We start from the raw sequence: 25,377 nt of genomic DNA, 5'->3' as shown, positions 1-25,377 counted from the left end.
ATCTGCAAAAAGACTTTATTTCAAATAAGGTCATATTCACAGATATGGGGGTTAGAACTTATCTATGTTATCCAAGATATGCTAGAACATTTCTTTTTAGGGACAATACTCAACCCACTACCTCAAGTATTAGCTATGATTCCTTTGAACATAGACATTTATTTCAATAGTTCATGTCTCCTAGGTGACCATGCATGTACTTTCACACACTCATGAGCATATCTGCAGCCTAAATTTCCAGGAAAGGTCCAGCTGGATGACCATCGAGGGTTCCTTCCTCTGCCTTGACTTTCACAGATGTCTTGACCTTCAGGTCTGTAAATGAGACATAGGTGTTCTCCTCCAGTGACTACCTTTTTCCAGGCCTCCTTAGTGTCAGCGCTGGCCCGAGAACTTTTTCTTTTCTTTTTAATTGTTTGACTGCACCACGTGGCTTGTGGAATCTTAGTTCCACGACCAGGGATTGAACCCGCCCCGGCAGTGACACTGACAAGTCCTAACCACTGGACGGCCAGGGAATTCCCGAGAGCTTTTTCTTACCAAGCCCAGAGCCAAGCTCTTCCAGCTGTAAAGTCCCTATTCCTCTCAGAGCCAGCTCAGGGAGCCCCTGATGCTCAGCTTCTCAATAAAAGATTCCCCTGCATCAGGTCTACCCTGATCTACCCTCCAGGACCTGGTGAGGGGAAAGGGGTCTGGGGACCAGCTTTGCTATGAAGGGACTGAGTGACTCAGGCATGTTTCTCCCTCTCCCTTCTCGTTAAAAACAGGAATACAGGAGCTTCCCTGGTGGCGCAGTGGTTGAGAGTCCGCCTGCTGTTGCAGGGGACATGGGTTTGTGCCCCGGTCCGGGAAGATCCCACATGCCGCGGAGCGGCTGGGCCCGTGAGCCATGGCCGCTGAGCCTGCGCGTCCGGAGCCTGTGGTCCGCAACGGGAGAGGCCACAACAGAGAGAGGCCCGCGGACCACAAAAAAAAAAAAAAAAAAAAAAACAGGAATACAGATCTTCCTGGACTTACGATGGGGTTACGTCCCAATAAACCCATCATACGTTGAAAATATTGTAAATTGAAAAGACATTTAATACATTTAGCCTACTAAACATCGTACCTTAAACGCACTCAGAACACTCACGTTAGCCTATAGTGGAGCAAAATCATCAAACACAAACCTATTTGATAAAATGTTGAATATCTTATGTAATGTGTTGAACACTGTACTGAAAGTAAAAAACAGAATAGTTTTAAGTGTATCAGTTGTTTACCATTGTAACCATATGACTGACTGGGAGCTGAGGCTCACTGCCAGCTGCCCAGCATCACGAGAGTGTATGTCTAGCCCCGGAAAAGATCAAAATTCAAAGTTCAGTTTCTACTGAATGATTGCTTTTGCACATCATGAAGTTGAAAAATCTGAAGTCAAACGATCATAAGTCGGGGACAGTCTGTGATCATCTCTGCAAATCAGGGTTACTGTGTGGAGTGATCACATGTGAAACCCATATAGAGTGCCAAGCACCTGGTAGCCTTGGACCCACAGTTGTCCTTCATGTCTTAGTTTGGGGTCTGCCCTCCCCCAGAAGCTGACCCTGAGATGAGGACTCAAGGACACATGGAGTATTCAGGGGGTGACCCCAGGAAGTCCCCACTGGGGATGGAGACCTGAGACAGGGAGGGAAGGATCCCTGCAGTGGATGCCAATGAACAGGGGACAAAGTGGGCACCTGAGGGTTAGTCCAGCTGTGGACCTTAGGGAGACAGCATAAGAGCTTGTGTCTCAAAGTGGTCCCACCCAGGGTCAGGGCAGAGTTTATTTTCCCCTCTATCATTGGCTTGGGGATGCTCCCAGGGTTGCTGGTGAGGTCAGGGAAGTGTGCAGGATGCTAGTAAGTGGCCAACAGTGATATGCCGATTGGGCTAGAGGGATCAGTGTGACCAGCCGAGCCTTATTTGCCAAGGGCAAGGGCCGCTTTGATGTAAACAACATAAACTGGGCTACATGAAGTGCTCCAGCGTCAACATGGTGGTGGAAGTAGGAAGAAAATTGCATGCTGGTTCACCTCGTTCTGACTTTTCTAGACTTTTCTATGTTCAGTCCTTCTCTTTTTGCATAACTGACAAACTCCTGTTCATCCTTGAAAATTCTGCTTGGGTGACCCCGTGTGGCGGACTATGGTTACTGCAGATTTGGTCAGCTCTTTCAACACAGGGGTGGCCAATCGGAGTTCTCCGTCCACCCGGGCATAGTCGTTGGCTAAAGAGGAGCAAGTGACCAACCAAAGCCAATTAGACTCACCCTTGGGACGGATACTGAGGGCCAGAAGGGAGAAAAGTGCTTTTCACAGAGGTTTTTTAAAGTGCAATAGTGAAAGCCCAGTGCCATCCCGATTGATCTTCTGGAAGAAGCTCTCTGCAGGTTGAATCTAACGTAGAATTCCTCTGTGGAAAAGAGGCACAGTTTGAGCCCCTGGATCTAGCTGTATCTGAAGTCATAAGGTGCGACTTTCCACTTATATGAGCCCAACAAGTTGTCTTTTTTTTTTTTTTGCTGTACGCGGGCCTCTCACTGTTGTGGCCTCTCCCGTTGCGGAGCACAGGCTCCGGACGCGCAGGCTCAGCGGCCATGGCTCACGGGCCCAGCCGCTCCGCGGCATGTAGGATCTTCCCGGACCGGGGCACGAACCCGCGTCCCCTGCATCGGCAGGCGTACTCTCAACCACTGCACCACCAGGGAAGCCCCAACAAGTTGTCTTTTATTGCTTAATTCACTTGGAGTGTGGACTCTGTCCCTAGCAGTTGGCAGACCCTTCACTAATGCATAGCTGCTCTGTGAGTTCTTCAATGACTGCCCCCCCCAAATCTAATCATTCCTTCTCTTATACTTTGAACTTCAGTACCTTGCATTGATTTTCATCATTACCTGGTTTGTAATTGTACCACGCTGTAATCGCTCATTTGCACACTTAAGCCTTCTTGACCCTGACTTGTAGGAGCAACGTGAGAGTTTGCATGGGCCGCTATTTTAGGCTGTCAGCACAGTTTTTCCTTCCCCCCCATCATGGACACATGACCCGGGCTCAACCAATCAGAGGTCTTCCCTCGAAGTCTCCTGGAATTGCAGAGCTGGAGTAATGTGAGTCCGGTACAGACATGGCCATCTTTTCACTTTAGAGTCTTGGCCGTGTTTAGTCCTGGATCCAGCTGTACCTGATGCTTCAGAAAATCGTCATCCTTTCCTATCCCTTGAAAATACTCCTCTATTTTTTTCCAGTCCAGTTTAAATTGTATTTCTGACAGCGGAAACCTGAAGAGTGTGAACCAAGGTACCTATCAAATTTAAAAAGATACACTATCCTCCACTTAAAAAAAAAAAGGGGGAGGGGGATCATAAAACTCAGTGCTGGCAAGGTTGTCGTGAAACTGGTAGACATATATTTTCTTTTAAGTGGGGGAGAAATGGCATTATGTTTCAAAATCCATAAAAGTGTCACACCCTGCAACTCAGTAATTCACTTCTGAAATTTTATACTAAGGCGGTCTTGCAAATGAAGGGAACTGCTCCATACCAAGACCTTGCAACAATGTTGCCAATTCTGAAACAGCGGAAAGAATATAAATGTCTAACAGCAGTGGACTGGTTGAGTAAGCTATGTTTCCTCCACTAGACAGAATATTTTCCATTCATTAAAAAATTATATGTAAATCCTCCCCCACCCCCACCCCCCGGGAGCAGGCAGTGGGCTGAGCTTAGTGGTTAGATTCTTAAAAAGAGAGAAAAGGGGGGGCTTCCCTGGTGGCGCAGTGGTTGAGAGTCCGCCTGCTGATGCAAGGGACACGGGTTCGTGGCCCGGTTCAGGAGAATCCCACATGCCGCCAAGCCGCTGGGTCCGTGAGCCATGGCCTCTGAGACTGCGCGTCCGGAGCCTGTGCTCCACAACGGGAGAGGCCATAACAGTGAGAGGCCCGCGTACCGCAAAAAAAAAAAAAAAAAGAATCTGCCTTCCAATGCAGGGGACTCAGGTTCCATGCTTGGTTAGGGATCTAAGATCCCACATGCTTCGGGGCAACTAAGCCCGCACGCACCACAACTAGAGAGAGCCCGTGTGCCGCAACGAAGATCCAATGCAGCCAAATAAATAAACAATAATTTTTTAAAAATGTAAGTTCTTAAAAAAAAAGATTAATCTTCCTTAATTTTGTTTTCTTCTGTTTTAAGTTGCAGGTGGAAACTGCTTCCCCCATCTCCCCCTCCTGCCACTACATTCATAGCTTCTGAGGATTACCAGAACCCACTTCGCAAAAGGAGTACAGGAAAAAAAGAAAATTGCTAGAAAACTATATGCATCTTTTTTTTTTTTTCTTATTCTTTGTTTCTCTGTTTCTTTCTTTTTTAAATTTTGGCCATGTGGCTTGAAGGATCTTAGTTCCCTGATCAGACCTGCGCCCTCAGCAGTGAAAGCACGGAATCCTAACTACTGGACCGCCAGGGATCAGCACAAGCTGATCACATACCCTGCAACCCACCTCCCTCACCTGGCCTTGAAAAATGCTTTGCTGAAACCTTTCTGGGTGTTTGGGGTTTTTGAGCACAAGCCACCGGAGCCACGCTTCTCCTTGGATGGCACCTTACAATAAACCCTGCACTTTCCTTCACCACAACCTGGTGTCAGTAGATTGGCTTTACTGCATGTGGGTGAGCAGACCCAAGTTTGGTTCAGTAACAAAAGCATCCGCTCCATCTTCTAGTCTGAGCCCCCGAAAGGACTCACACATCTCAAGACCACCTGGAGAAAAAGGGGCATTCACCCTTTGAAACGCGCATGTCTACCCAGATGTCACTCTGCCTAACTCGGCCAAAAGGCCCATCCAGTCCCTGAACTGGCAGAGCCAAAAGGAAGGAGCCCCAAGAAGGTGCCATGGGGTCCCATGGGCTTCCACTCTCTCCCACCTCCCCCAAGGCCACACCCAGCAGGAGCTGGCAATGCGAAGAGTCTTGGAGATCCTAGGGGTGGGATCTGAATCCAGCTCCAGTCCTAGCCTCCCCCACTTGGCTCTCTATGGCTGTGAGCCCCTAATCTCCCAGGGCTGTCAGGGTGGGGGCCCACAGAGAAATGCAGCTTCTTTCCCAAGCCAACCTCCAGCATGGTGGGTTCTGCTCTACTTAGCATATTTATTGAGCACCGATTCGTGCTGGGCCCTGTGCACAGCGGTGACCAAGTCAGATCAGGTCCTTGCCCTCCCATGCTCACAGTCCAGAGGGAGACAGTCGGCAGCTGCACAACTGTATGTATAAAAGTGAAATTACAGCAGTGACACGTGTTAGGAGAGATTGGAGTTGGCATGGAGAGAGAGCATGTGGAAGAAACTGGATAGACTGTGGGTTTGTTGATTGACTAAGCAATACATCACACTCATCTTTCCATATGCAAACAGCACATTCTATTTAAAAAATACTGCATAGTGCAGGTAATAAATTCAATATCCTGTGATAAACCATAACGGAAAAGAATATGAAAAAGAATGTATATATATGTATAACTGAATCACTTTGCTGTACAGTAGAAATTGACACATCATTGTCAATCAACTATACATCAATAAAAAAAAAAGATGCTCCATGAAGACATTCTGTGTGACCACATTGTTATCTATGTTAATACTCCTATTATATACTTTACCTTCCTTCCCAGGACTCACTGGGGCCCCAGTACTCTTTGATCCCCATTTTACAGATGAGGAAACTGAGGTTTGGAATGGGAAAATAACTCATCTGAGAGCAGGCACCACGTGAGGAGCCAGGCAGAATTTGAACCCAGGCGATCTGGCTTTAACCACCACACTTGCTGCCCTCCATTCTCTCCCTAAGAATATTGCATAAAAATTTTAAAAGGAAATATTCTTCACAAATGAAATGTTTTTATTTGTTTGTTTTGTTTCTTTGTTTGTTTTTACAACTCCAGGAAATAAGGTGTGGTACCTGAGTCCATTACGTCGTACCGTCAATTTCCTGTTTTTTTTTAAATTTTATTTATTTATTTATTTATTTATTGGCTGCGTGGGGTCTTCGTTGCTGCACCCGGGTTTTCTCTAGTTGCGGCGAGCAGGGGCTACTCTTCGTTGCAGTGCACTGGCTTCTCGCTGCGTTGGCTTCTCTTGTTGCGTAGCATGGACTCTAGGCGTGTGGGCTTCAGTAGTTGTGGCACGCGGGCTCAGTAGTTGTGGCTCGCGGGCTCTAGAGTGCAGGCTCAGTAGTTGCAGCGCACGGGCTTAGTTGCTCCGCCGTGTGTGGGATCTTCCTGGACCAGGGCTTGAACCTGTGTCGCCTGCATTGGCAGGAAGATTCTTAACCACTGTGCCACCAGGGAAGCCCCAATATCCTGGTTTTGACAATGGTTTAGTTAAGTGTCCATGGAGAGGGAACTATTTTTGCAACTTTGTCAGTCTTAAAATATTTCCAAATAGGAAGTTAGAAAAGTTGAATGGTCTAAAGAATTGAAAGCAGGATCTCAAAAAGATACTTGTGTATCCATGTTCACAGCAGCATTACTCAGGATGGCCAAAAAGTGGAAGCAACCCAAGTGTCCACTGATGGATAGATGGATAAACAAAATGTGGCCCATTCATACAGTGGAATATTATTCAGCCTTAAAAAGGAAGGACATTCTGACACATGCTACTACATGGATGAACCCTGAGGACATTATGCTAAGTGAAATGAGACAGTCACAAAAGGACAAATACTGTATGATTCCATTCATATGAGATCCCTAGAAGTATTGAAATTCACAGTGAAAGAAAATAGAATGGTGGGTGCCGGGGGCTGGGGTGGGGCGGGAATGGAGAGTTGTTTCATGGGTACAGTTTCAGTTTTGCAAGATGAAAAGAGTTCTGAAGGTTGGTTGCACGACAATGTGAAGAATGTACTTTTAACATTGCTGAACTGTACACTTGAAAATGGTCCATTTTATGGTTTTACCACAATTTAAAAAAATCGAGTGGTGTTTTTTAAAAAAGAGAGCGTATCATCTTTATTTCTTTTTTTAAAAAATTTATTTATTATTTATTTTTGGCTGTGTTGGTTCTTCGTTGCTTTGTGTAGGCTTTCTCTATTTGCGGCGAGCAGAGGCTACTCTTTGTTTTGTTGCGCGGGCTTCTCCTTGCGGTGGCTTCTCTTGTTGAGGAGCATGGGCTCTAGGCATGTGGGCTTCAGTAGTTGTGGCTCATGAGTTCTAGAGCACAGGCTCAGTACTTGTGGCTCACGGGCTTAGTTGCTCCGCGGCATGTGGGATCTTCCCGGAACCCGTGGACCCTGCCTCGGCAGGTGGATTCTTAACCACTGCACCACCAGGGAAGCCCTCATCTTTTATTTCTGAGTAGTCCATGTATGTACACAGTGGAAGAAATGCTGAGGGTGTCTCCCCTCCACCCCCACTTTCACCTCCCCCATATTCTGGTTCCCTCCCCAAAGCCCCCACTGTTATCATGTTATCAATTTCTTACTCTTCCTTCCTCAGATATTTTCTGCATTTGCAAACACATTTTTCTTACTCTGACATTTGTTTTTCATTCCATCAGTGCTTCCACGCTGTTTTTTTTAAATCATTGTGATAAAATACACATAACACTTACCACTTCAACCATTTTAAAGTGTATGATCCAGGGACTTCCTGGTGGTGCAGTGGTTAAGAGTCTGCCTGCCAATGCAGGGGACACGGGTTCGAGCCCTAGTCTGGGAAGATCCCACATGCTGTGGAGCAACTAAGCCTGTGCGCCACAACTACTGAGCCTGCGCTTCACAGCCCGCAAGCCACAACTTCTGAAGCCCGTACTCCTAGAGCCTAGAGTAGCCCCCCGTTCGCCACAACTAGAGAAAGTTCACATGCAGCAATGAAGACCCAACGCAGCCAATAAATTAATAAAAATAAAATTAAAAAAATAAAGTATATGATCCAGTGGCATTAAATACATTCACCATGCTGTGCAACCATTGCCTCTTATCTAGTTTCAGAACACTTCCATCACCCCCAAAAGAAACCCTGTCCCCATTAGCAGTCACTTCCCATCTCCCCTCCTGCAGCCCCTGGCAACCACCAGTCTGCTTTCTGTCTCTGAATTTTCCTGTTCTGGACATTTCATGTCAATGGAATCATACAGTGTGTGGCCTTATGAGTCTGGCTTCTTTCACTCAGCCTGGTGTTTTAAGGTTCATCCACGCAGTAGCATGTGTCAGTGCTTCATTCCTCTTCACCGTTGAGTAATATTCCATTGCATGAATGGACCACGGTTTATTTCTTTAACTGTTGATGAACATTTGTTTTCTTTTCTTCTGGCGATTGTGAATAGTGCTGTCATGAACTTTCACCTATAATATTTGGACACCTATTTAATTATTTTGGCGTTATCCCTAGGAGTGGAATTGCTGGGGCCTATGGTAACCATGTTTAGCTTCTTGAGGAACTGCCAAACTTTTCCACAGTAGCTGCACCACTTTACTGCACTTGGCTTTCCAATGTAACCATCTTGGTTTTTTAAATAAAGAGCTCTCCATCCCTCACCCTCCCTTCACCTCACCCCTCACAGGCACTGAGCTGCTTGTTACACTGTTGCAAAGCCAGACTGTGTCTCTCTCTGTGAACACATAACTTAGCCCCATCTAGCCAGCTTTCTTTGGCCCTTCTTGTGCTTCCTTAAGGACTTTGGTCCTGCTTTTCCTTCCCTAAGGACTCACCCACTTATTTCTGATCCAAATCCCAGCCCCTTCCATGTGTGACTTGGGACGAGTGGCTTAGCTGCTCTGGGTCCCTTTTCCTTACTAGCAAAATGGGAGAAGAATAGTTCCTCTCTCCAAAGATTTGTGATATTAAAAAAGAGAACATCAGTGATGTGCTTAAACAGGGCCTGCATCCAGTGAATACTAACTTTTACCCCCGTCACTCTGGGCAGTAGCATGTGACTCCGTTTTTCTGATCACGGCTAACTCAGTGTCATCAATTTCCTTTTTTTTTTTTTTCCCATTGCGATGGGGGGGAAAATGAAACCCTCTGTGGTTTCCCTCTCTTCACATCCCCAGCTTCTAGCAATACATGCACTTTGTACCAGACGCTTATTACATGTTTGAGTTATAAAACCAGATTCTTGGTGAGATTTTTCTTCTGTTCTTTTCTTCTACTTGGCTGAGGTCTCGCTCCCACAGCTGGCCCAGGCTGGATTTCAGATTTTCTGAATTCTACCTGAAACTGCCAGAGACCAAAATAGCCACTGAGTGTGTGACCTCTGGTCTGAGCTTGCAAACAAGGCTGCCGGGCAGTTCAGAGAACATTGCTTTGGATATTCTGAGGCCTGGGCCAGAGGCAGACGGTCCTTGTTCAGCACCCTAACTAATCTGGGCCAAGGCTGCTTGGAATGAGATGTCAGTGACCCACGTCCAAGGTCCAGTCCTGTTTCTAAGGATGTGGCCAGAAACTCAGCCGTATTTTTTGGCTATATTTGGAAGAATGCTGGCCTCTGCTGAATGTGGGTTGGGGACCTACTGTGTGCCAGGCACAAGGCTCTAATGGAGACATAACCCTTTTCTGGAAGTCAGGGCAGGAAAAGGGAAATGAACCAGAAAAGCAGTGTCGGGCTTCCCTGGTGGCCCAGTGGTTAAGAATCTCCCTGCCAATGCAGGGGACACGGGTTCGAGCCCTGGTCCAGGAAGATCCCACATGCCGGGGAGCAACTAAGCCCGCAAGCCACAACTACTGAGCTCGCGTGCCTAGAGCCGGTGCTCCGCAACAAGAGAAGCCCCCGCAATGAGAAGCCCGCGCACCACAATGAAGAGTAGCCCCCACTCACCGCAACTAGAGAAAAGCCCACGACGCGCAGCCAAAAATAAATAAATAAATAAAATTAAAAAAAAAAAAAGAAAAGCAGTGCCTATAAAGGAATGATTTCTGAATGTGATTGCTGCTCTGAAGAGGATGAAACAAGGAAATGAGACGGACCTACTGGGGTGGTGGTGAGTTGGGGTGGGGGATTTCAGCCAGGGTGAGGAGGACCCCTAGGAGGAGGTGATGTTCCAGCTAAGCCCTGAAGAAGCAACTAGTTTTGCAGGAACCTGTAGGGTATGTTCCAGGCAGAAGAAACAGCAAGTGGCGCAAAGGCCCTAAGGTGGGACTGTGTTGGGTGGGCCCTTGGAGGACTGCTGGGTCTAGAGCAGCTGTGTTTGGGGAGAAGGAGGGAGGGGAGGCCCAGGTATCTGGGGCCACGTCAGCCTCCTTAGCAATACAGGAGCCTGCTTTGGGCACCACCCAGCTGCGGGTGCCCGGTTTTCACCTTATTTCATCCCTCCCTCAAACTCCTGGCTTGAATGCCGCATCTGTGACCCCAGGAGGATTTAGGTGAATGGCCTTCCGAACTATGCCTCAGTTTCCTCATCTGTAAAAGGGGCCGAATAATGGAGCCTTGCTCACAGGGAGGTGGGGGGCACCGATATAACTCACAGCAAGCGATCGGTGAACATTGTGGAATGCATAACAGGCTCGTCCCCAGTGTGTGACTCGAGTTCAAGCGGCCACAGCCTGCAAGACGAACTGTCCCCATCGTACGGGTGGGTAAACTGAGGTTGGGGAGTGGGGTCAACCACCCACTACTGTGGGGAGAGTTAGGGATGGGGCGTGCACTCTGCGTCTTGGTCGCGGGGACGCGCACGCCAAGCGGCCCGGCCGGGGGCGGGGCCAGGGAGGGGCGGGGCCGGGCTTGGGGGCGGGGCGGCGCGGTGGCCGAGCGGCGGCAGCGGCAGCAACGGGCTCGCCGGGCCGGACAGGAGTGGGTCAAAGGCGCAGCCTGAGCCCGCCATGGAACAGCCCAGGAAGGCGGTGGTGGTGACGGGTACGCTCTGATGTAGTGCTCTGATGGCGGCCGCGGCAGCCGCGGCCCGTGGCGGGGGCGGGTCGGGCGGCTCCGGAGGCAGCGGGGCCGGAAGAAGCGCGGTGGCCCGGGTGGGGCAGGTGCTAGAAGTCGTCCCAGGTTTGGAAGATGTCATCGCCCGCGGGAGCCCAGCTCAGTCCGCGCGACAGAGAAAGTGGAGAAGGGGGCGCCCCTGTGGTCCCACTGTCAGGAGTCGGGGCAGGCAAGGACGTGGGTGTCCTGCCAAGTGCCCCACACGGAGCAGGCCCCTCTGGCCTCCTTCCCCGGTTGGGGACAGGGACCCTCCGGGCACTTGTTTGTTGTGTCTGCCCGGCCGGCAGGCTGGACTGGACTCCTCCCTGCCCCTCCCGAGGTCGGGTTTGTCACCACCCCCGGTCCCAGGGGACAAAGGTCGATTTGCGGGCAGGAAGTGCCCCGTGATAAGTTAATCTCTTGCCAGCCACTGCTCCCCGAGCCCTGCGCTAATGGGGGGTTGCTCCCCCCAGGCAGGGGCAGGTGAAGTTTGGGGAACCTCGGGTGCCCGGCCGTTCTTCCGCTTGTCCCAAGGACTGTCTTGGTCAAAATCTTTCCTGCCCGGGCTGTTTGTGGGTGAGTCTGGACCCCTGCCCCACTGTCACCGACTCCCCAAAACTAACTGCTTCTCCTCTAGGAGACTCCACCTCGGAGCCTCGTGTGCGGTCAGTTTCTGCCAGGCCTCTGGTCGGCGTGGGGGCGTGCGGTATTTTGACCCTGTCAGGAGGGTCAGAGTGAGAAATCCAGCTAAGGTTCGAACAGGTATATTGTGGTCCAGGGAGGTTTGGGCTGGTCCTGGAATTCCCAGGAATATGGAAGAAGCCACTTATCTGACAAACAGGTGTGTCAAGTTGCCAGAGGGTCACTTTCCCCTGCAGCCCTCTTATATCTGCTTATTTATTACTTTAGTCCTGACTCATTAGGCAGCCACGGGACTGGGCATTTTTCTTGCATGAGCTCGTTAAATCTTTACTGCCTCCATTTTGCAGAGGGGGAAACTGAGGCTCACAGAGGTCACCTTGTTTGTAAGTGGCTGAGCTGGGACTCATACTTGGTCCATGCAGGAGGAGGAAAGGGGTGGAGAGGTTCTGACCCTACTTGGGGGCCCCCTGCTGATCCAGGGAACAATATCCCTCCCAGGGCCATGATACCACTTGGGACACTTGGCTCAACTGGAGTGACCCATGGTTCAATGACAGCCTTTCTTAGAGAGGTTTATTTTTTAGAGAGGTTTATTTTTTAGGTGTGTTGGGGGCGATTAGAAGAGGGAGGCCACAGACTTTCCTGGGTCTGTGTTTGAATCCGTGCTCTTCCGTCTTCTTGCTGTGAGACCTTGGGCAGGTGGCTTCACCTCTCTGTACCTCAGTCCCAGCTCCTCTAAAATGGGCCCAGGAAACACCCGTGCCTGAAAGAGAGGCACAGGGAGGCTGAATGCCACAGGGCATGCAGAGCACTTAGCACATCCTCAGGTGAGAATCTGGTTTGTAAATGGGGCCTGGAGTTTGAGTGAGTAGGGAGGAGGGTGGTGGGATGATGTCTGGACAGCCTGACCTGGGAGATATACACATGCATCCCTTAAGGGCCGTTCCTTATCAGGTGATGATTCACAGACCGCCTATGGCCCTGCAGTTCCAGAGTCCAGGGAGGAGGCACAAAGACAATGATAAAATTATATTATATTTGGGGGTCAAGGATAGGGGAAGAAATCGGGAAGGGAACAAGGCCAGCCTTTTCTGGGACAAAAGGAGGGCACTGGCCTCTTGCTGGGCATGAAGGTCAGGTGAAAGTGAGGACGAGAAAGGACTCACTGCTTCTGTTAAGAGCAGACAAGTTTGTGTGATGGAGGGCTCTGAAGGGCCACTGGGTGCACCCCAAACTTGGGACCAGGCCCCCAACATTGTCCCAGGTGGCAGCTGCTCCCGAAGCTCCCTGCTCCATTCTCCTGGATGAAAGCAGCAGCCTGGCCCTGGGCAGGCCAGGAGGGGCCGCTGGGTGGTGACATGCTGCTTTTCTTATTTTTTTCAGGGTTCGGCCCTTTTGGGGAACACACTGTGAATGCCAGCTGGATTGCAGTCCAGGTAACTGGATCCAGAGGGGAGGAATCAGGTTTGGGGCTGGGCTTCCCCTGGAAATACTTGACACCAAAGAAAGGAAGTAACCTACGAAGAGAACGTCTCCTGTGAAGCTTCCTGAGAGATATTTAAGTCTGATATACACTTCCTCTCAGATAGTTACCACTGTAGCTTGCGTTTGTTGAGTGCTTGCTCTGCGCCAAGCGTTTTTTGCTGCCCAGCATGCTGAATTCTCCCAACAACCCTTAGGTGCAGTTATTCTTGTGCCCACTTTATGGATGAGGAAACTGAGGCACAGAGAGAGTTATCTGAGGTCATCCAGCTCAGAAACCAGAGTGGCATTTCTTCGGAAGTGTCCCATGCCACAGCCAGGTTTTGAGGGACCAGGCAGGGATATTGGGGGATGTATTAACCTTGTAGAGGGGGTGCAGTGACCCTCAGTGTTGCTTCCTGGCAGCTGGAGGAAGCAAAGGCTGCATATTGCGGGGGAGGAGGTCTCTCCCGCTGTCCTGAGCCTTCCAGTTTCTTTGTCAGCTGGGGCATTTGGAGGGACAGACTGGGGAACAATGGGCAGAGAGAAAGAGAGAAAAGTTTCCTCCTTATATAAATCAGATCTGCACGGACCAGAGCCAAGCTCGTGTTAATCCTAGCCCATTAGCTTCTTGATTTAAAGCATCCCCTGCTTTCCACTCCAGAGCCCTGAATTCGGAGAAAAATCCAAGCTGAAACCTCAGTGTGTCTATTCCCAGTTGGGGTGCCCCACCTTTTTTGTTACCCTTCTTCCAGACCTCAAAATCTTGGCCACATTCCTCTCCCTTTTTAAAGATTTTCACCCCACTTTGCTAGCGGAACAGAGGGACAGGATCCCCGGGATTCCGCAGATGGGAGCACGTCTGAGGCCCTGCTCGTCACACCCGCTCCCTGGAGCCCCAGACAAAAAGGAAACAGCGTGTTTCTGAAGACGTGTGTGTCTGGCTTTGTGCGAGTTTCAGACAGGAGTCTTCACGGGGCTGAGTGGACACAAAGCCGTGTGTCTGAATTCCTGGGCCCCAGACACTATGATCTGCATCTAAATAGGAGAAAAATCAATTAAACAATCTTTGGAAATCCCTCCGAGCTTTGGGACTCGGATGGTGGAGGATGGCAGCTTTTCATCCTGCTGCCGGTGGGGACATACCCCTTATATTTCAGTCACCCGTCTCTCCAGACCTCACCTCTAGAAGACTTTCAGTTTTCTTCCTCAACTTTATGAGACAAGAAGAGAGAATTCTCCACCATTCCCCAGCTAAAAAATGCCAACCTTCCCAGATCCAATTGTTTCCCTTAAAAAAGCAACAACAACAAAAACTGGAGTTGCCAGTACATACCCTGAGTGCGCACAGCCCATGAAATTTGACACGTGTACCTCCGCAGCACCTGAGTCCAGATCAAGACCTAGAACATTCTCAGCCCCTTCTCTGTTCGTCCCCATTGCAGAAGCCCCTTGTGTCCTTTCCCAGCTACTCCCACTCCACCCGCCAACCCCACTCCCAGGTGTAAACCTCTCTGCTGACTTTATGGCCTCCATAGGTGCGTTTTACCTGTTCTAGAACTTGGTGTCATTGGAATTGCACTTGGGTCCCATGCCTTCTGCACAGCAGAGCATCTGCCGGATCCACCCATGGGGTGGCTAGGAGCCGCTGGTGGTGCTTTTCAGTTACTCTGGATAAAACAGATTTGCCCATGGAAAGGGTGTAGTCATTGGATGGGTCAAATCCGTCCCTCAAGAAAATATGCCTCAGAGTGTTCTTGGTGTGATCCAGATATGAGTTGTGGGCAACCATTGATGTCTGTCACCTCGAGCTGAAGATGGGTGTTTGGTGAGGCAGAGTGAGCAGCCGTTACTTCCTGTCCCAACTGATTTTTCTGAAGCTCAAGTTGCCACCTGTGGAAGGAACTCCTTCTCCTCTGCCAGGGACCAACTCACTTCTCTCTGTCTGTCTCTCCCCTTCTCTCTGTTTCTCTGTCACTCTCAGTCTCTCTCTGGGTGTGTCTATCTCTCTCTGGGTCTCTGTCTCTTCCTGACTCTCTCCCTCCCCCACCTCCTTCTCTCTCTCTCTCTCTCTCTCTCTTTCTTTCTGTCTCTCTCCTCTCTCTCTTATCTGACCTTCCTTCTTCATGCCCTGGGTGAACTGGCACCCCAGCAGAGAGTGAACTGTTTCCCACCAGCCACATTCTGGAGGTGGGAGTTCTGGGGACAGAGGGGCACCCCTCCTTTCCTCTTTCCCAGGAAAAAATGCCGCTGCCCCTGGCACCCCACACAGGAGGGACTGCATTTTTCAAGTGTCCTGTCTCCCCACAGGTCTTGGGTGGCGGGAGTGGGATGCTGGCTGCGGGTCTTTCTTGCCCTAGGAGGCTCAGGTGGGTGTTGAGGGCTTGGACTCTGTTGGCTTGGGGCCAACTGTAGCCTTCTCTGCCCAAGTGGGGCAAGGAGGAGTCGGGTCACAGGACAATTACTGCCACAGTGAGTCTAGACAGACCTGCTAAGGATATTAACCAGGGAACAAAGCGGGTCTTTGTTATGGGGTCAAGGGAATCGGTCAGACGCAGCCGCGCGGCAGGGTCTTGTCAGGTAGGTGGGGTGTAGACAATGTGTTGTCTGGGGCGCACAAGCCCCGTTACTTTCACAATCTGTGCTTGGTGGCTGTGCTGGCTGCAGATTGTCGTGGGACTTGGGGTGCGCTGCTACCCTCCCCCCAGGAGGACTGTCCAGTCCTTTTGGAGCAGAAAGTGGTCAGAGGCCAAGAATTTCGCTTGATTACGGGCCACCTGCTTCTCTTAACTTCAGATGAATGGTACAGCTGCTCCTCCCCCACCATTGCCCTTATTAAAATTGGGGAATCATTTGTATAAAAACATGTACAGATCTTCAGTGCCCCCATCACTTTGGTGAAAAGTGTTTATGCCCATGTCACCAATACTTCGATCAAGGTGGTTGATTCCCATCAACCCAGAACATTCTTTCCTGCTACCCCACCCCCCGCCCCCCATCGCTCCTCAGCTGCTTCCTGAGCTCCGTCACCACAGATGAGTTTTGCCTGGTCTCAAGCTGCAAAGAAATGAATGGGATGGTGTGTTCCTCTGGCACCGGCTGCTTTTCCTCACCCTGTATTGGTGTGTGTGTGTGTGTGTGTGTGTGTGTGTGTGTGTGTGTGGCGGGGGGACAACTGTCTCCTTTCCCGACCCACCCCTCCTCCCATTGGCACTGACACTGGGGGCTTCAGGGTTTGCTCCCCAAGAGTAAAGCAACAAGGATGCCCCTCTCAGGGTCTCTAGCGAGCATGCGGACGCCTCTCTGTGGGGATGCTGGCCATGGGGTGTGTGTATTTCTTTGATGGTGGGTTTCTTAGTTTATTTTTTCCCCCAGATGGGGAGGGGTAGGTGGGAACCCAGAGGACATGAGGAGGAAAGGTTAGGACAAGAAGGTGACTCACTCCATGGCTCCCTGGTGGCACCAGGTCATTTCCTACCGTCAAAAGTCGATGTGGGCGATTCTTCCCACTAATGCTTGGTAAACATCACCCAGTGGGAGAGACCCTTGAGTTACTCTGGGCGGGCAGTGGTGCTCAGCATGTAGCGCCTGTTCTGCTGGGTGAAGGGAGAGGGGCAGAGAGACAGGATCCATAAGGCGGGGCTGCTGCCCTGAGCTGGGGGTCCGACCTTGGCGTATCAGATGTCATGGTGGCCACCGGGAGGGTTACTGCGCCGTATAGAGGGTTCCTTGGCTTGGTCACTAACCGAGTTAGTAGCATCCTCAGTACCGCACCCCCCCTGCCCATAGAGATTCTTCCACCAAATTGACTTGCCTGGGCATATGGGTGGCCTGTCCCGTGGACAGCTTTGGGGATAACTCCCTGAGTGAAACTCTGAACAAATAAAGATGATCCTTTTAAGTCCTCACTTAACCTGGGGGATGGATTCTTTTCACTACTGGACTTTCAACATGTTGCCAGAAAGCACTGCCAGGGCCATGCGGAAAAGAAACGGGAGGGGGCAGGGAACTTTCAAGCTGTGGGGGACAGGAGGGTAAGAAAAAGTTGGGTCGTGGTTGACAGGATGTAAAGATAGATGAGATTATTTACCTTATGCTGAGATGTCTTTGCTGGAGATCTCTCCTCCCAGCCACGGCAGGAGAGGAAGACAAAGAAGTCCTTTCACACCCAGAGTCCCCAAGTGTTAACATTATATTACATTTGCTCTTTCTCTATAGATAAATAGGTAGGTAGATAAATATAGTTTAAAAATGTTTTTGACTTCCAAGTCATTTTTTAAACTGTGGTAAAATATATATAACATAAGCTTTACCACCTTAACCATTATTATTAAGTGTACAGTTGAGTGGCATTAAGTACCTTCACATTGTTTTGCAGCCATCACCATCATTGGTTTCCAGAACTTTTTCATCTTCCTAAACTGAAACCCTGTCCCCATTAAACACTAACTGCTCATTCCTCACTCTCCCGGCTCCTGGCAGCTACCACATTCTCCTTTCTGTCTCTATGGATCTGACTACACTAGGGACCTCATATAAATGCAAGCATACAGTTTTGTGCTATTGCGCCTGGCTTATTTCATTTAGCATAATGTTTTCAAGGTTCATTCGTGTTGTAGCATGTGTCAGAATTTCCTTCCTCTTGAAGGTTGATATATATCCCATTGCCTGGTCGCAAGCTGTATATACCACATTTTGCTTATCTATTAATTGGTCAGGAGACACTCGGGTTGCTTCTGCATCTTAGCTCTTACGAATAATGCAGCCATGAACATGGGCCTACAAATATCTCTTCAAGATCCTGCTTTCAGTCCTTGTGGGTATAGACCCTGAAGTGGAATGACTGCATCCTATGGTAATTCTGTGTTTAATATTTTGAGGAACTGTCGTGCTCTGTGTCATTTAGGGGTCAGTTGCAGACATGATACTCCTCTATCCCTAAATAAGTCACCGTGTGTTTCCTAAAACACAGCCTCAGCACAGTGATCAAAATCAGGCTTATTGGACATTGATACAATTCTATAATCTACAGACCTGATTCAGATTTTGCCAACCACCCTGTTAATGTCCTTCACAGCAGAAGAAAGTTCCAGATTATATGTAGGGTTCAGTTGTCCCATTTCTTTAATCCCCTGTGGTCTGGAAAATTCCTCAGTCTTCCTTTGTGTCTCATGGCATGACATGCTTGTTAAGAACTGCTCAATCCTTCGGAGAGTGTCCGTCAGGGTGGCTCCTCCAGTGTTTCCTCATGACTAGATGGAGGCTGTGTGTGTATTGGGGGCAGGAATCCCACAGAAGTAACGTTGTGTCCTTCTCCGTGCATCATATCAGGAGGCACTGGTTATATTGCTGCGTCTCATTCTTGGTATCATTGACCTTGATCACTTGCTAAAGGTGAGGTCTGATGGATTTCTTCTTTGCAAAGTTACTCTCTTGCCCTTTGTGATGAAAAAGTATCCATGGAGAGATACTTTGAGACCCTGTAAAGAGATGCTTTGAGACCATATTAGCATCCCCTGGTGAGTCTCACCTGAATCAGTTATTATTTTAGTATGATGCTTGCCAAATGATGGTTTTCTAATTCCATCTTACCTTCGACACTTTTTAAGACCTTCTGTGAGTTTATTTGTATCTGCGTGGACTCATGGGTACTGTCTTCAACAGATGATAATCTCTTAATTTTTTTTTAATTTTTATTTTATATTGGAGTATAGTTGGTTTACAGTGTTGTGTTAGTTTCACGTCTACAGCAAAGTGATTCAGTTATACATATACATATATCTATTATTTTTCAGATTCTTTTCCTGTATAGGTTCTTACATCCTTCTCTCTTAATTTTGATGTTCCAATTGTCCCAGATTTGGCCCGTGGCAGCCCCTTCAGGCTGGCTCCTGTATCATTCTTGAGCACTTCTTTCCTTTTTGGTTTCAGGCTCACTTTTTGGAAATGCATTTTTTTAACTTTATTTTTTTATTCAAACAGAAAGTCACACAAATTATAATCATCCTCATCAGTTCACTCAGTCCCATGTAATTAATTGTTTTTCATCTTGGTCTTTTGTTAGCACTTTTATGAATTCATCACTTTTCCATTAGAGTTCTGAAAATGCTTATTCATTCAGTTCAGCAGTATAGTCAGTTACCAGAAACCTGTACTTGTCAGAGCCTTTTCCATGAATTATTTGAAGATGAAACCCTTTTATAGGAACTTTTTTTTTTTTGCGGCACGCGGGCCTCTCACCGCTGTGGCCTCTCCCGTTGGCGGAGCACAGGCTCCGGACGCGCAGGCTCAGCGGCCATGGCTCACGGGTGCAGCCGCTCCGCGGCACGAGGGATCCTCTCGGACCGGGGCACGAACCCGCGTCCCCTGCATCGGCAGGCGGACCCCCAACCACTGCGCCACCAGGGAAGCCCAAGCCAAGTGTGTTTGACTTTAGCCTCTTTGGGCCAAGTGCTCACTTTTTCTTTTTCACTTTTGAAAACATAATTGAATGTGGCCTTTTATGTCTCCTTTCACTCAGCATAACATTTTCAAGGTCCGTCCCTGTTGTAGCATGAATCAATGCTTCACTCCTTTCCATGGCTGTGTTGGGTCTTTGTTGCTGCGTGCAGGCTTTCTCTAGTTGCAGCGAGCGGGGGCTACTCTTCGTTGCAGTGTGTGGGCTTCTCATTGCAGTGTCTTCTCTTGTTGCGGAGCACAGGCTATAGGCACGTGGGCTTCAGTAGTTGTTGCATGTGGGCTCAGTAGTTGTGGCTTGTGGGCTCAGTAGTTGTGGCTCGTGGGCTCAGTAGTTGTGGCTCGCAGGCTCTAGAGCGCAGGCTCAGTAGTTGTGGTGCACAGGCTTAGTTGCTCTGCGGCATGTGGGATCTTCCCAGACCAGGGCTTGAACCCGTGTCCCCTGCATTGGCAGGCGGATTCTTAACCACTGTGCCATCAGGGAAGTCCCCACTTTCCTTAAAAATGAAAAGTTTTTGTATCCCCATTTCCCCTACGTGTTCAAGATCCTGATAAAGGGACATAGTTCATCATTTAAGGGAAACGAGGAGGACCCCAGATTGGGTGCCTTCACATATCTGGGTCCTTCCTCCTGCCCAGGCAGTTGGGAGTTTGAAATTCCTGCAAATTATGTGTGTGTGGAGGGCTTGGAAGTGGATATTTACTCTGTAGATTTTATTTTATTTCACTTCATTTCATTTCTTTTTTTTTTTTTTTTTGGCCATGCTGTACGGCGTGTGGGATCTTGGTTCCCCAACCAGGGATTGAACCTGAGCCCCCTGCAGTAGAAGCTCAGAGTCTTAACCACTGGACCTCCAGGGAAGTCCCATACTCTGTAGATTTTAGGTTTTCCATTGAGATTGAGAGAAAAGGCAGAAACGAATTCCAGAAAGTTGTGGAGGATTTAAAATTGGAATCTGGGGCTTCCCTGGTGGTGCAGTGGCTGAGAGTCTGCCTGCCGATGCAGGGGACACGGGTTCGTGCCCCGGTCCAGGAAGATCCCACATGCCGCGGAGTGGCTGGGCCCGTGAGCCATGGCCGCTGAGCCTGCGTGTCCGGAGCCTGTGTTCCGCAACGGGAGAGGCCACAACAGCGAGAGGCCCGCGTACCGCAAAAAAACAAAAAACAAAACAAAACAAAAAAAACCCCACAACAACATCAAAATGGAATCTGACAGTTCCCAGCTTTCAACAAATGAAGTACAGTTGGTAAAGAGCCAAATTCAAAATCTCCAATGGAGAGAGTCTGGTGCACAGGGAACGGCTTGGGCTGCAGGGAGTAATGTGCTCAGATCCTGGACTCAGGGGCAGAGGCCCGAGGGAAGCTGTTTGTCTTCCTGTTAAGAGGCTCCTGACCGACTTCCCTGGCAATCCAGTGGTTGAGACTTTGCCTCCAATGCAGGGGGTGCGGGTTCAATCCCTGGTTGGGGAGGTAAGATCCCACATGCCTCACGGCCCAAAACACAAAAACATAAAACAGAAGCAATATTGTAATAAATTCAACAAAGACTTTTAAAAAAGTGGTTCAGGGAGTCCCTGGTGGCGCAGTGGTTGAGAGTCTGCCTGCCGATGCAGGGGACACGGGTTTGTGCCCTGGTCCAGGAAGATCCCACATGCCATTGAGAGGCTGGGCCCGTGGGCCATGGCCGCTGAGCCTGCGCGTCTGGAGCCTGTGCTCCGCAACGGGAGAGGCCACAACAGTGAGAGGCCCGTGTACCACAAAAAAAGAAAAAAAAAGTTCACATTAAAAAAAAAAATTTAACAGGCTTCTGAGAGCCCCTGGTGTCAGCACACAGCAGATGCCTTTAGGGTCTGTGTTCAGGGAGCCATTCAAAGGTAAGGAGACTGATATAGACTGTAGCTTCCTGCTTTCTCTTTTTCAAATTGTGATAAAATATACATAACATAAAATTTACTATTTGAACAATTTGTAAGTGTACAGCTGAGTGGCATTAAGTACATTCACACTGTTGTGCGCCCGTCACCATCATCCGTCTCCAGAACTTGTTCATCTTCCCAAAATGAAATCCTGTCCCCATTGAACACTAACTGCCCATTCTTCCCTCCCCCCAGTCCCTGGCGCCCGTCATTCTACTTTCTGTCTTTATGAATCTGACTGCTCTAGCGACCTCATATAAGTGAAATCATACAGCTTTTGTTCTTCTGTGTCTGGCTTCTTTCATTCAGCATAATGTTTTCAAGGTTCATCCACGTTGTAGCATCTGTCAGAATTTCCTTCTTCTTTAAGGCTGAATCGTATTCTGTTGTATGGATATACCAAATTTTATTAATCCATTCATTAGCTGATGGACATGTGGGTTGTTTCCATCTTTTGGCTATTGTAAATAATGCTGCTATGAACAAGGATATACAAAGATCTGTTCAAGATCCTGCTTTCAGTTCTTTTGGATATATACCTGGACGTGGAGTTGCTGGATCATATGATAATTATATGTTTAATTTTTTGTGGAACCACCAAGCTGTTTTTCCACAGGGGCTGCACCATTTTACATTCCCACCAGCAGTGCACAAGTGTTCCGATTTCTCCGCATCTTTGCCAACACTTGTTACTTTCCATTTTTTTAAGATATCCTGGTGGGTGTGAAATAATATCTCACTGTGGTTTTGATGTGCATTTCCCTAATGACTAATAATGTTGAGCATCTTTTCTTGTGCTTATTGGCCACTTGTATAGCTTCTTTGAACAAATGTCTATTCATGTCCTTTGCCCATTTTAAAGTTAAGTTGTTAGGTTTTTATTATTATTATTATTATTGAGTTGTAAGCATTCTTTATATACAGTTGACCCTTGAACAACTTGGGCGTTAGGGGCACCTACCTTCTGCACAGTGGAAAACCCATCTGTAACTTACAGTCAGTCTTCCATATGCTTTGTTCCTCCATATCCACAGTTCTGCATCTGCAGATTCAACCAAGCTCGAATTGTGTGGTGCTGTAGTATTTACTGTTGAAAATAAATCTGCATATAAGTGGACCCATGCCGTTCAAATCCGTGGTGTTCAAGGGTCAATTCTAGATATAGATCCCTTGTCAGATACACGGTTTGCAAATATTTTCTTTCACCCCAGGTGCTGTCTTTTCGTTCTATTTATTGCGTCCTTTGATTCACAATTTTTTTTCATTTTTATGAAATCTTAATTTCTCTTTTTTTTTCTTTTATTGTCTGTACTTTTGGTGCCATTGAATTTGTTTTTAAGATGGAAAAGAGCTCACTGGGTCTCCTTTTGGGGATTAAGGGAAGTTTCATTTATAAACCCTTAAGTTTTTCCCCTACCTCTAGTATATACTGAGTCTGAGGTCAGAAGGGCAGACTTCAAGAGTTCCCTGGTGGCCTGGTAGTTAGGATTCTGGGCTTTCACTGCTGTGACCCGGGTTCAATCCCTGGTCAGGGAACTAAGATCCTGCAAGCCTTGTGGTGTGGCCAAAAGAAAAAAAAAAAGAAAGAAAGAAAAGAAAAGCAGGCTTCAATTTGATAGTATCACTCACTAGCATACATGTTCTGATCTTGCAGTGCAACTAGGTCACTTTTTAGCATTTATGCTTCACACATGGGTGCGAGGAATGTGCACAAGGATGCTTGCTACAGTATGGCTTAAAACTGAGGAAAATTGGAAGCCACTTAAATATTCCAGTGTAGGGGAATGTTTAAATCCAGCTAATTTCTGAGATGGAATATTATGCAGCAGGGAAAAGGGAAAGGAACAAGATTTACATGTAATAATGTAGCTAGATCTCCAGAACCAACTGCTGAGTGGAGAAAGCATAGTTGCTGAAGGATGCAATTGATGTAAAGTTAAATACTATGTGTTTTCTCGGATAGGTGTGTAGAAGGGATAGAAATAGGTCTGCATGGGTGTGTGTGCTGTTAACAGTACTTTCTTCTGAAGTATGGGAATGGGACCCAGACTCGGGGTGAGGGGGCTTCAAACTTGATCTGTCTGGCTTTTAAAAAATATTCCAACTAAAAAAAAAAAAAAAAAGGTCTAGCCTATTTGGGGCTTTCCTGGTGGTGCAGTGGTTGGGAGTCCGCCTGCCGATGCAGGGGACACGGGTTTGTGCCTCGGTCCGGGAAGATCCCACGTGCTGCGGAGAGGCTAGACCCGTGAGCCATGGCCGCTGAGCCTGCACGTCCAGAGCCTGCGCTCCGCAACGGGAGAGGCCACAACAGTGAGAGGCCTGCGTACCGCAAAAAAAAATACATATATATACCAACTATTTTCATGTCCTTATCTACTAATTCTACCATCTGTGTTGTTTCTGGTCCTGTTTCTTTTCTTTTTCTTTCTTTCTTTCTTTCTTTTTTTTTTTTTTTTGGCCATGCCACGTGGCTTGAGGGATCTTAGTTTCCTGACCAGGGATTGAACCCGGGCCATCAGCAGTGAAAGCGTGAAATCCTAATCACTCGACCACCAGGGAATTCCCTTGTCCTGTTTCTTTTCTTTTCTTTTTTAAATTTATATTTACAATGGTTACATAGCAGGGTTTTTCCTTTCTTTTTAAAAAATATTTATTTATTTTATTTTTGGCTGCGTTGGGTCTTCGTTGCTGCGTGCGGTCTTTCTTTAGTTGTGGCGAGCGGGGACTACTCTTTGTTGTGGTGCGCGGGCTTCTCATTGCAGTGGCTTCTCTTGTTGCGGAGCTTGGGCTCTAGGTGCTCGGGCTTTAGTAGTTGTGGCATGCGGGCTTCAGTCGTTGTGACTAAGGGGCCTAGTTGCTCCGCTGTATGTGGGATTCCTGGACCAGGGCTTGAACCCGTGCCCCCTGCATTGGCAGGCGGATTCTTAACCACTGCGCCACCAGGGAAGCCCCCGGTCCTGTTTCTATTGATTGATTTTTCTCTTCATTATGGGTGGTAGTTTTTGGCTTCTTTGCATGCCTGGTAAGTTTCAACTGATGCCAGACCTTGTGAATTTTACCTTGTGGCATGCTGTATCCTTTTGTATTTCCTCAAAATATTCTTGATCTTTGTTCTGGGATACAATTAAGCTACTGGAAACAGTTCCTTTCCAGGCTTGCTGTTCAGTTTTGTTAGGCAGAACCAGAGCAGTCTCTGCTCTGGGGCTAATTTTTCTCCACTTCCTTGTGAAGTTTTTCCACTCTGGCTGGTGGGAACAAGTATTTCCAACCTGGTGTGAGCTCGGAGGCTTGTTCCCTCTGTTCCTTTCAAGTGGCTCTATCCCTGGCCTCTGCATGCGTGTAAACCCATCAGTCCTCGGACTCTCAAAAGATCTCTGGATCAACTTCTAGATTGATCTCTCTCTCTCTTCCTCCCTCTCTCTCCCTCTCTCTTCCTCTCTCCCTCTCTACACACTCTCTCTACCTACTTCCCTCCTCCCCTTCCCCTCCCCCCTCCTCTCCCTCCTCCTACCTCCTCTTCCCCCCAGGTACCTCCTGTCCAGGACTCCACTCTGCAAACTGTAGCCTTCTTACACTTTCTAGAACCTCAGCTTTGACTCCTCAACTCCACGTCTGAAAACTGTTATTTTACACATTTTGTCTATTTTTTTTTCACTTATGCCATATTAGGCAGAAATTTTGGATTTTTTTTGGATTTTTTTTTGATTTTTTGGGATTTTTTTTTTAAAGGAAACACATTAATGTTTTAAAATATAATTTAACATTGTTTTATTTTTTCTAGTTTCTTCTATTTTATTTTTTCTCCCTATGACATGGGTACTACTGTTCACCCATTTACAGATGAGGGAGCTAAAGCACAGAGAGGTTGAGTGACTTACCCAGGGTCACCCAGCCAGGGAGTGAGGGGAGGGGAGGGAGAACAAACCTGGTCACCTGGCTCTAGAGGCTCCACCCCTGATTCCTACCCTCCACCATCCATGCAATT

At 48.2% G+C, this 25,377-nt stretch overlaps 2 protein-coding genes across 5 annotated transcripts in view; both read left to right on the top strand.

Annotated features, from left to right (window-relative positions):
• Positions 1 to 25,377, top strand: part of KXD1 (KxDL motif containing 1) — a 256,867-nt gene that overhangs the window by 31,252 nt on the left and 200,238 nt on the right. The window lies entirely within an intron of this gene.
• PGPEP1 (pyroglutamyl-peptidase I) overlaps positions 10,776 to 25,377 on the top strand; it is a 45,769-nt gene continuing 31,167 nt past the window's right edge. For 3 of the 4 annotated variants that reach the window (XM_033401430.2, XM_033401427.2, XM_004277547.4), the window contains exons 1-2: positions 10,776 to 10,866; positions 12,943 to 12,995. In XM_033401430.2, the coding sequence (XP_033257321.1) occupies positions 10,833 to 10,866; positions 12,943 to 12,995 (87 nt within the window). In that variant the 5' untranslated portion in view covers positions 10,776 to 10,832. The other variant, XM_033401426.2, reaches the window with a different exon arrangement.

The sequence above is a fragment of the Orcinus orca genome, chromosome 3, assembly GCF_937001465.1.
Source record: "Orcinus orca chromosome 3, mOrcOrc1.1, whole genome shotgun sequence".
Classification (NCBI taxonomy): Eukaryota; Metazoa; Chordata; class Mammalia; order Artiodactyla; family Delphinidae; genus Orcinus; species Orcinus orca.
The sequence above is the reverse complement of the archived record's forward strand: the minus strand, read 5'-3'. Positions and strand labels throughout refer to the sequence as shown.